Source organism: Xenopus laevis, chromosome 9_10S (genome assembly GCF_017654675.1).
Source record: "Xenopus laevis strain J_2021 chromosome 9_10S, Xenopus_laevis_v10.1, whole genome shotgun sequence".
NCBI lineage: Eukaryota > Metazoa > Chordata > Amphibia > Anura > Pipidae > Xenopus > Xenopus laevis.
This window is the reverse complement of record NC_054388.1, coordinates 25,907,516-25,919,528: the sequence shown is the minus strand read 5'-3', so window position 1 is coordinate 25,919,528 and position 12,013 is coordinate 25,907,516. Positions and strand designations below refer to the sequence as shown.

General features: G+C 38.3%; 1 protein-coding gene across 2 annotated transcripts in view; it reads left to right on the top strand.

The window, feature by feature from the left end:
• The window catches only part of csnk1d.S (casein kinase 1 delta S homeolog), a 31,827-nt gene that overhangs the window by 17,195 nt on the left and 2,619 nt on the right, over nucleotides 1-12,013 (top strand). The window contains 4 exon segments of one of the 2 annotated variants that reach the window (NM_001087200.1): nucleotides 1,743-1,913; nucleotides 2,449-2,597; nucleotides 3,039-3,210; nucleotides 3,408-3,547. In NM_001087200.1, the coding sequence (NP_001080669.1) occupies nucleotides 1,743-1,913; nucleotides 2,449-2,597; nucleotides 3,039-3,210; nucleotides 3,408-3,547 (632 nt within the window). 2 annotated transcript variants of the gene reach the window in all.

The following is a 12,013-nucleotide window of genomic DNA, read 5'->3' as shown; positions in this document are numbered from 1 at the left end:
TTTCTAATAATGGGTTGTTTTCTTGGGTAAACCTACTGTTAGTGGAATGTTTGGCCTTGAAATCAGAAGTATGCTGTTTGGGGAGCGGTGCTTTGGAAATTTGGTAGTGTACTGCTTAAAGATTTTGATCTATACAAGTGAGAAATCTCCATAAAACGATATATATTTGGTATTGCCGCGTTCAGGAGACATAGACCTTTCCAAATCGGCTGTGTTCTCGTACATAAAATAAATGTTTCTGTTATATGTGATTGTTCTTTGTGAAACATGATTTTTTTCATTTTATTAGACACTTAGAAGCCTATATTTTTTTACAGAAGTAGAATTACACCAAAATTCTTGCATATTTTTAAAGTTCAGGTTGTCCTGAAAAAAACAATATATTGTTTTACTGGGTAAACTAAAAGATGGCCCCAGGAAAGGCCCTTAAAGTGAGAGTACAAAATGTCTAAAAACTGCTTGGCAGTAGATGTTCGCATCTAGGACAAAACGGCTGGCAGGGAAAGGGTTAAACAGTAACACCAAAAAATCTGTTTTAAAGCATTGACCGTATAATGGACAGATGTCCTGCACTTTTAAAATTGGTGTGTTTTCTTCAGAAACACAGCTATAGTTTAAACAAGCTGCTGTGTAATCATGGGGGCAGCCATTCAAGTAGAGAACACACACACACAGTAGATAGCAGATAAGTTTTGAAGAATCCATACAGAGTTTATTGGTGATTACTGATCATAAGCCTATGATTAAGTGTTTAAGACACAAAACGCATAAGGCAGTGGACACAATAAACTCTTCACTTTGAATTTATCTGCCTGGTGGAAATTTGCCTTCTTTGAGTGCCTGCTCCAAAAGTTATTTCAGTTTGTTTATATAAACTTTAGTAAATATATATATTTATTTAAACTGTACAGAACAAACAAAAACATTTCAACTGTTCCCACTTTCCGTTTCTTGCACCCAGTTGTGATCAGACAGTGACCAGTGTACAGTTAAACTCCTGTGTAGTGGCAGCTAAAACCCAAAACAGCTTAAATGAATGGGTTGTATATACTGAGCTCATTAGCTCTATTTAAACTAACATATCTGATTAGTTAGTACAGGTATGGGACCTGTTATCCAGAAACCCATTATCCAGAAAGCTCAGAATTATGGAAAGGCTGTCTCCCATAGACTCTATTTTATCCAAATAATCCAAATTTTAAAAATGATTTCCTTTTTCTCTGTAATAATAAAACAGAACCTTGTACATGATCCCAACTAAGATATAATGAATCCTTATTGGAAGCAAAATCAGCCTATTGGATTTTTTTTAATGTTTACATAATTTTCTAGTAGATTTAAGGTATGAAGATCCAAATTACGGAAAGATCTGTTATCCAGAAAATCCCAGGTTCCAAGCATTCCGGATAACAGATCCCATACCTGTATAAAACAAATCAGTGATCTATTTATGGTATTAAGGAATCAGGGATTTATTTAGTGAGTCAATTTTACAGTTTCAGCATAAATTCTATTTATTTTGTTAATGGTGAATAAAAACTGGTTAACTTATCTGTTTGGGTCTGAAGCACCAAAGGTAAACAATCTCTCTCTTAAGTGCTGAATATAATGTTAATTGCTATATAAAGCATAATACACTTCCAAAGATCAGGCTTTATTAGAAAGTAAAATGTATTTTTATTTGTGGTTAAATCTTTTTCGGAGGTAATTGTGTTTTTCCCCCCCCCCCCCCCCTGTTTCAGAACAATCGCGCAGAGATGATTTAGAGTCTCTTGGATACGTTCTTATGTACTTTAACCTTGGTTCCCTCCCATGGCAAGGATTAAAAGCCGCCACCAAGAGGCAAAAATATGAACGAATCAGTGAAAAGAAGATGTCCACGCCAATAGAAGTTCTTTGTAAAGGCTATCCATGTGAGAGAGATTTAAAATAGCTTTACTGACTGTATAAGTATGAAATGGTTTTGCAGGAATTGCTTTTGTGGGGGTTAAAATCACTCACTGGCTACTGGTGGTTCTAACGTGGACACGTCCTACTTTGCTTCAGAATATTACTTAGACCATCAAACATGAATGCATGACATCTCATATTTTGCTCCGAAAACACATAAAATGCAGTCTTTAACTGAAGCATACACACCTAAACACTGCAAAATGTACCAGCTGTCTGATCCACTCCTTTGAGGAAGGGAAATGCTTTACATGCTATCTATACTGCAGCAGCTGTGTGCATTTCCTGGGGCCAAATGAGTATGGGTAAATACTACCATGATTTAATGCCAGAGATAAGAGAAGCACTCACACAAGGGAGCGCAATATACACTGTTTCTTGATATACACAAAAAAAACAATCGTTTTAATGTTTTCTCTTATATAAGACAATAATTAGCAGAGGATACTACAATATAGCCAGCCTATGTTGAAAATATGTGAATTTGTTTTCTTCCAGCTGAGTTTGCCACATACCTGAATTTCTGTCGGTCCTTACGTTTTGATGATAAGCCAGACTATTCTTACTTAAGACAACTCTTCAGAAATCTGTTCCACAGACAGGGCTTCTCTTATGACTACGTGTTTGACTGGAACATGCTGAAGTTTGTGAGTATTTGATAGGGTCCTGAACAACATACAGGTTTAAAGCAGAAAGCAAAGTCTAAAGCTGGTCGTACACAAGCCACTACAAAATTGTATGGTGCACACACATCAATATCTGAACAAAAATCTCCCAGATATTTATTGGGCAGGTTTGAAACCTAGTCAGAAAAAGACTGCATCTGCCCATTGTTATAGACTTGATTTTTTACATAGGTCACTATGATAAATTACATTGCGGAGGTTCAGAGCTTTCTGGATACATGGTTTATGGACAATAGATTCTGTGTCTATAGTCAATAAAATTTATTTTAAGTGGATTGTTCCTATAATCTGTGAAACCTTTTTTAAAAATAGGCATTATGTTTATTAGCTTGTATTTAAAACTAAGTTCTTTTGTTTTGTTTTTTCTTTACAACTTGTTAATGGTGTTATTACATGTTTAAGGGTGCAAGTCGTGCAGCTGAAGATGCTGAGCGTGAAAGGAGAGAGAGAGAAGAGAGGCTTCGACATACACGAAACCCTGCTGTGAGAGGGTTACCCTCAACTGCTTCTGGCAGACTACGAGGCACTCAGGAAGTAACGCCATCCACTCCACTTACCCCAACTTCACATACTGGTATGATATAGATATGTATTTTTATGGTTAGAAAATTATAGCTTGGGAGGAACGGAGGTTTCCAAATATAAGAAATCAGGCCAAAGTTATTTTAAATTTGGGAATGGCCATTTCTTTTCACACTTGCTGTACAACTTACTGTTAATAGCTGAAATACTAAGCTCTGGATTTTACAGTTAGTTTTGTGCTCTTGCTAGCCAACACCTCTCCTCGGCCTGTATCCGGAATGGAACGTGAGCGAAAAGTCAGTATGAGACTGCATCGGGGTGCTCCAGTTAATGTCTCTTCCTCTGATTTAACCAGCAGACAAGATACCTCACGCATGTCAACTTCTCAGGTATGTGTGCTATCAGAATGTACTTTAACCTGAGCTAGTAAAATGTAGAACCAATGGGAATTTGATTTCCTGAAATATTTTTAGTTTTTATTCTAGTAGTGAGGCACTGCTACCTGAAATTAAATAAAAGTTAACTAATAGGGGCAATGACCTTTTGTCTGAAGAACAGAGGGGTCAAGGTATGGAATTCTCCATTAGCAGTAACAGTTTTGTGGTTTGATCCAAGACTTTTTTTTTTTTTTTTAGAGATTGACTATGAATCTAAGATAGCATAGGCATTCTTCTAGATTAAGCACAGCTCTCATAGAAAAGCATGTAGTATCCCTTTGATTTTAAAGTGAAGGACACTTGACATAACCATGGAGGAGTGGCTAGCAGAAGGATTACAACTGTTGTGGAATATATTTTAGCCTGTTTGTTAGTGTTAGCAATTTTATAATGAATGAGTGGTAGAGGATCGGTCGATCCCTCTACCTCCACTCTGGCCGCAGAAACACTGCTTCAAACCATACTTGATAGTAGGGATGACCTCACCAGATCAGAAATTTTCGGGGAAACCAAGCTTGGATAAAATAGGTGAATATTGATCCTTGTTTAAAATACAATAGTATGAGCGGGCAGGGGAACCAGCTTTACACATTTCGTGACTGAGCGTCACTTCATCAGAAGCCTAAGTGCCCCCTACAGGTACACAACTTATATAACCACACCAATAAAATATGTATATTTCAATTAATTAAAAAGTCACTATATACACGTAAAGCTTGTAGTTACAGTTAACATGATAAGTTCTAGATGTAAAACAGCATATAGTGTTAAAACAATAGCCTGAACGAGAAAAATATATGGATTGAGCTATACAAAGTAGTGGACATAAACATATTTTTATATTCATAATTAACCAATTGATATATCTGGTTTAAAATAAAGACATAAGTCCATAATTAAATGATTTAGTAATCCATGATAATGGATCAGTGTCAAATTAAATAGTAACAATCAAAAAGTGATATGGTTCAAGTTAAATTAATTTCTTTTGAAAGGATATAAATTAATATACAACGATAATAAGTTGAGTCCAAATACTGGGAAAAAAAAAAAATTTAATTCATACAAATATGGTCAGTCCTCCCATATTTAGTGGGGATAAATGGTATATCAATCAGAACTCAAAAACTAAACTATAAATCAAACAGGACAATTTATTTGTCAATAAAACAATTTAACTCCCAATCCCTATTCAGACAGACCCTTGGGAACTATGGTATCTAATTCGTAGATCCAAAATGCCTCTCTTAGGAGAGACTCCCTTCTGAATCTTGGGCACAACTGTCAATTATCTGAAAGGATATGCACTGTTCACCCCTATGATGTGGACTTCAATATATAGGCAAAAGACCATTAGACCAGTCGGAAAAAGCATATATGAACACTTAAGCTGTATCTCAAAATAGGACACCAGTTCAGCTGTAGCCAAACATCTGATGGAACATCATATGAGTGAACAGTGCATATCCTTTCAGATAATTGACAGAGTTGTGCCCAACATTCAGAAGGGAGACACTGAGGTGTCTCTCCTAAGAAGAGAGGCATTTTGGATCTACAAATTAGATACCATAGTTCCCAAGGCTCTGAATAGGGATTGGGAGTTAAATTGTTTTATTGACCATTGACCTTAACCTTTGCATGTGCCATAAACCTTAGGTAGAGTGGGATTCAGTGCTTTCCTTTATTCTATTTCTGCAATTCCTGGGAGATGGTGGCACTTTTCTAAATTTGATCTGCGTAATAAAATAACCATAATTTAATGAACACATTTTCAGCACATGCCCTAATTATTGGGCCTATGTTGAATGTAGGTGTGCAATGTCCCTTTAATTCAGAATATCTCTTTGGAATGCTCATAAAAGAAGTAAATTGAGTGCTTGTCCTTAAAGGGATCCTGTCATCGGAAAACATGTTTTTTTCAAAATGCATCAGTCAATAGTGCTACTCCAGCAGAATTCTGCACTGAAATCCATTTCTCAAGACAGCAAACATTTTTTTATATTCAATTTTGAAATCTGCCATGGTGCTAGCCTAGACATTTTGTCAATTTCCCAGCTGCCCCCAGTCATGTGACTTGTACCTGCACTTTAGGAGAGAAATGCTTTTTGGCAGGCTGCTGTTTTTCCTTCTCAATGTAACTGAGTGTGTCTCAGTGGGACATGGGTTTTTACTATTGAGTGTTGTTCTTAGATCTACCAGGCAGCTGTTATCTTGTGTTAGGGAGCTGCTATCTGGTTACCTTCCCATTGTTCTTTTTTTTAGCTGCTGGGGGGAAAAAGGGAGGGGGTGATATCACTCTAACTAGTAAAGAGTTTATCTGAGCACAAGTCACATGACTTATATCTTTATGCATATATTAACCAGCTGACTCTAATCTATAGAGTGCTTGTACTTTGGACAGAAATTATGAGCGTCCATAGTGCCAGGCTGAGAAACGGAAATTCAGGCTCCTCGAACTTTATTTTTGTGTGCAATTTTGTTTAATGCTCTTAGACAATATACTTTTTAGTCTTGGTTGTCTTGATGTAATGATTGTGCATATACCAGGTTATCTTGTGCCTACCCACTGAGATTTTCTAATAGCACATGGAGAGATTTTCAAACTAAGATTTACTATTCCTTTAATGGAAGGCTAAGCTCTGTGATCAAATTTTGTAAATTTAAAAAGCAACTGAATCCTCGTGCAATTACTTGTCCCATAAACAGCTACGCTGTTATTGTAATTGTATTGTCCTTTGAGGCTTTAGTGCTGCTGTAAATATCAGAGTAATATTGTTCAGTGATCTATCTTCAGTTCCACTCTCTGGATGTATATATGAATATGGCTAAAAATGCTGTATTTTATATACTGAACGTATTGCACCAGCCTAAAGTCTCGGCTTCTCAATAGCAGCAATGATCCAGGACTTCAAACTTGTCACAGGGGTCACCATCTTGGAAAGTGTCTGCGACACTCACATGCTCAGTGAGCTCTGAGCAGCTGTTGAGAAGCTAATCTTAGGGGCCGTCGCAAATTTTCAAGTAGAAAATGGTTTGTCTTTAATAAAGGCAGATGTTAAAAGGCTGATTACATTCTGATGCTAATTGCACTGGTTTCTGTGCTGCCATGTAGTAATGATCTGTATTAATTACTAATCAGCCTTATGTATGGCATTTATATTCTGTGTACAGTACATTGTGAGTCAGTCCCTAAGCAAAAAACATAATGTACAACATTTCTAGCTACTTCTTTAGTTAACCTTTAGGTCTCGTTTAACTGGCTTTCCTGCCTATAGAATTGTTCATCCCATTATGTGTATCATAGGCTTGTGCGACACTGGGCACCATCAACGCCACACGCCAATCTATGCATGTTCATGTAGCCAGCATGTAGTATGGGCAGAAGAGCCAGGAAAAGTGAGTAAGGAACACTGAGAGGCAAAACTATTATTTCTTAGGAGTGCTGTGGATCATAACTTGTTTGGCAGCTGCATGGACTTGCATAAACTGTCATTTCTGGCTTTAGCTGCCATTTAAAAATGTATGTAGATAGCAGTTACATTTATTTCAATAATGTACATCAAAAGTCTGTGTATATTGTAATTTGTGCTTAATTTTTTTTTTTTAACAGAAATAAGTTAAATTTATACATTCAATTTATAATTTCATTCCAAAGAAGTGGTGCATACATTTAGTATATTAGGGCCTTCTGTCTCATGTGTTATCTTGCCATGGAAAGTGCTGCTTGAGAGATACACACATTGGTCAGTGCTCTACTGCTTTGATGCACTGGTTTACCAGTTCATAGATTACTGGTAGCTAAATATTTTTTTTTTTTCAGGCTCTACTGTTGTTTACAACAGGACTTGCTACCAAGGGTTATAAACCAGTTATACATGATTGCACATTGTCGTGTTTTTAAAAGTTTCCTTCTTCATTTTGATTTTTATTTCTTCACTAATGATGTGCAGGCTGGCCGGACACCCATGGGCCAAACTCGCTGCCCCATTTGTGGGGTGGGTTTGGGTTGAGCTCTTCTGTCTTCTCTCGTCCACGACCATAAAACACTGCCAGCGTTCGGCTTCCGGTTTTATAGACGCGTGCCTGCCCCACCCCTTTTATGACATCATCGGTGGGGCGGCTCAGGTCTATAAAAGGAACGGGGAAGTCGGTGTGTGTATTTTCTTTTTCTCAACTTGCACATCGCTATTCTGCACACCAGGAAATCCAATCACTGCTGCTAATTTTTTTTTTTTCTGGTCAGGAAGCTTATAAAGCTGGGGTTGATGCTAAAGTGATGGCTCTCTGCGGAATGGGAACTACTTAATATAGTTCTTTTTAGGAAGTGTTCTGTTTAAAAAGCCCATTGGGCAAAGAGCATATCAGCTCAGCTTATTGATGTGGTCCAGGGGACCAAGCGACCTGATCAGCCCAATATTGCCAAATAAGGAAATCTTAAAAAGTATGGCTAACTTTGCTTTGCTAATTGCAGGAGACTAAGCATGAGAAGAAAACTGTTTGAGGCTTTATGATGTTTTTGTTTTTTTAACCTAATCGAATATTTTTCAAAATACATTTGTTAGTGTTGAAAAGTCTATATACTGCCCCTTTAAATACAGTTTTCAGAGGTAGTTCACTTTTAACCTTTTACCTGCCAAGAACGTAGGTACTACGTTCTTGCAGGTAAAAGCCCTAACTGCCAAGCACGTAGTACCTACGTTCTTGGCTGTAAAGGGCTCCCCTCTGCATCTGCGGCGATTGCCGCTTCAGCAGAGGCTTCCATTAGTCTCCCCACCCCCTAGGCAACGAGCAGAGGGAGAGGAGGGGGAGGTCACGTGGGTCCTGCGACACGATCGTCGCAGGACCCGTCTACAGTTATGCAGACACGTGTCTGCTCCTTGTGCTGCCTCTCCTCTTCTCTGCTCCTCTCTGCATCTGCGGCGATTGCCGCTTCAGCAGAGGGATCTGTTACTCTCCCCACCCCCTAGGCAATGAGCAGAGGGAGAGGAGGGGGAGTTCACGTGGGTCCTGCGATCGTCGCAGGACCCGTCTACAGTTATGCAGACATGTGTCTGCTCCTTGTGCTTCTCCTCTGCCTGTTCCAGCCAGCCTGCTGCTTCCTGCTGCGTGCACTCTGCTTTAGGACCCCCCATTAGCTGCCCAGGACCCTGCTGGACATCAGAACTGTAAGTAGCATTTATTTTACAGTTATACACACATTTACATACTAATTACATGCATGTACAAATACACAATACACATTTTACTAAGTTAGCTTTATTCTTTTTCTTTTCAGGCTTTTTTTTTTTGTTGTTGCAATTTTGTATATGTCAGAATGTGTACTTTACAAAAATGTATGTTTTTGGGGGGTCTTGTGCTGTTAGGGGGTCTTGTGGCACAATATACAGTCACTGCTTTATGTTCACAGAAGGCCAAAAGACAATTTTCAGAAATGTCATAAAAACCGCTGCCTTAGCGTAACTTTGCAGTACGATAGTTTGGAGTAGAAAGACATAATTACCTATTTTGTATTCGTCTGAATGTGTACTTTCTAAAAATATATGGTTTTGGGGGTCTATGTGCTGTTAGGAGGGTCTTTTGGCAAATAATACGCAGTCATAGGTCATTCTTCACAGAAGGTGAAAAGACAGCGGAGAAAATTCAAATACACAATTTTTTTGGGGGTCCGCACATGCCAGCTGCTTTGGTATATCTATGCATATTTGGCATGAAAATGTTCAGTAGATCCTTGGCATCAATATTTAGGATGTTTTACAATTGTTTGTAAGAAATTGGGTGAGATAAATGCAGCCAATTGCAATATTTTTAGACAATTTTCAGAAATGTCAAAAAAAACGCTGCCTTTAGCGTAGCTTTACAGTAAGGCAGTTTGGAGTAGAAAGACATAATTACCCATTTTAGATTCGTCAGAATGTGTACTTTCCAAACATATATGGTTTTGGGGGTCTATGTGCTGTTAGGAGGGTCTTTTGGCAAATAATACACAGTCATGGGTCATTCTTCACAGAAGGTGAAAAGACAGAGAAGAAAATTCAAATGCACTAATTTTATTTGGGGGTCTGCACATGCCAGTTGTTTTGGTATATCTATGCACATTGGGCATCAAACTGTTCAGTAGACCCTTGGCGTCAATATTTAGGGCGTTTTACAATGGTATGTAAGAAATTGGGTGAGATAAATGCGACCAATTTCAATATTTTTAGACAATTTTCAGAAATGTCATAAAAACCGCTGCTTTTAGCGTAGCTTTGCAGTAAGGTAGTTTGGCGTAGAAAGACATAATTACCCATTTTAGATTCAACAGAATGTGTACTTTCCAAACATATATGGTTTTGGGGGTCTATGTGCTGTTAGGAGGGTCTTTTGGCAAATAATACACAGTCATGTGTCATACTTCACAGAAGGCGAAAAGACAGCAGAGAAAATTCAAATACACAAATTTTTTGGGGGTCCGCACATACCAGCTGCTTTGGTATATCTATGCGCATTGGGCATCAAACTGTTCAGTAGACCCTTGGCATCAATATTTAGGGTGTTTTACAATTGTATGTTACAAATTGGGTGAGATAAATGTGACCAATTGCAATATTTTTAGACAATTTTCAGAAATGTCATAAAAACCGCTGCCTTTATCGAAGCTTTGCAGTAAGGTAGTTTGGAGTAGAAAGACATAATTACCCATTTTAGATTCGTCAGAATGTGTACTTTCCAAACATATATGGTTTTGGGGGTCTATGTGCTGTTAGGAGGGTCTTTTGGCAAATAAAACAGTCATGTGTCATACTTCACAGAAGGCGAAAAGACAGAGAAAATTCAAATACACAAATTTTTTGGGGGTCCGCACATGCCAGCTGCTTTGGTATATCTATGCGCATTGGGCATCAAACTGTTCAGTAGACCCTTGGCGTCAATATTTAGGGTGTTTTACAATTGTATGTTACAAATTGGGTGAGATAAATGTGACCAATTGCAATATTTTTAGACAATTTTCAGAAATGTCATAAAAACCGCTGCCTTTATCGAAGCTTTGCAGTAAGGTAGTTTGGAGTAGAAAGACATAATTACCCATTTTAGATTCGTCAGAATGTGTACTTTCCAAACATATATGGTTTTGGGGGTCTATGTGCTGTTAGGTAGGGTCTTTTGGCAAATAATACACAGTCACGTGTCATACTTCACAGAAGGCGAAAAGACAGCGGAGAAAATTCAAATACACAAATTTTTTGGGGGTCCGCACATGCCAGCTGCTTCGGTATATCTATGCACATTGGGCATCAAACTGTTCAGTAGACCCGTGGCGTCAATATTTAGGGTGTTTTACAATTGTATGTAACAAATTGGGTGAGATAAATGCGACCAATTGCAATATTTTTAGACAGTTTTCAGAAATGTCATAAAAACCACTGCCTTTAGCGTAGCTTTGCAGTAAGGTAGTTTGGAGTAGAAAGACAAAATTACCCATTTTAGATTCGTCAGAATGTGTACTTTCCAAAAATATATGGCTTTTAGGGGTTTAGGGGACCTATGCCACGTGCTTAGGTACACCTATAAATATTGGGCATCAAACTGTTCAGCGGACCCTAGGCTTTCATATTTGGGGTCATTTGTCTTGTTAACTAATAGTATGTTCGATATAAGATGCTGCAGGGTGGAAGTTTTGAGGTGATTTTTGGAAATGTCCCCAAAATTGGCAAATTTAGGAAAGATTTGCGGCTTGGTGCTTTGGGGTAGAAAGACATGCATACCCAATTTAGATTCGGGGGAATGTGTACTTTCTGAAAATATATCGTTTTCTGGGGTGAACGTACTGTTTCCTACCTTTGCCCACCCCAAAATGATGTAAATGTCTTGATTTTGCAGCACCTGAAATGACAGACCAAATGGGGGGGTCTTCCTTTTGGGGCCCTATATGCCACGTGCTTAGGTACACCTATACATATTGGGCATCAAACTGTTCAGCGGACCCTAGGCTTTCATATTTGGGGTCATTTGTCTTGTTAACCAATAGTATGTTCGATATAAGATGCTGCAGGGTGGAAGTTTTGAGGTGATTTTTGGAAATGTCCCCAAAATTGGCAAATTTAGGAAAGATTTGCGGCTTGGTGCTTTGGGGTAGAAAGACATGCATACCCAATTTAGATTCGGGGGAATGTGTACTTTCTGAAAATATATCGTTTTCTGGGGTGAACGTACTGTTTCCTACCTTTGCCCACCCCAAAATGATGTAAATGTCTTGATTTTGCAGCACCTGAAATGACAGACCAAATGGGGGGGTCTTCCTTTTGGGGCCCTATATGCCACGTGCTTAGGTACACCTATACATATTGGGCATCAAACTGTTCAGCGGACCCTAGGCTTTCATATTTGGGGTCATTTGTCTTGTTAACCAATAGTATATTGGTATTGGTATTTGGTATT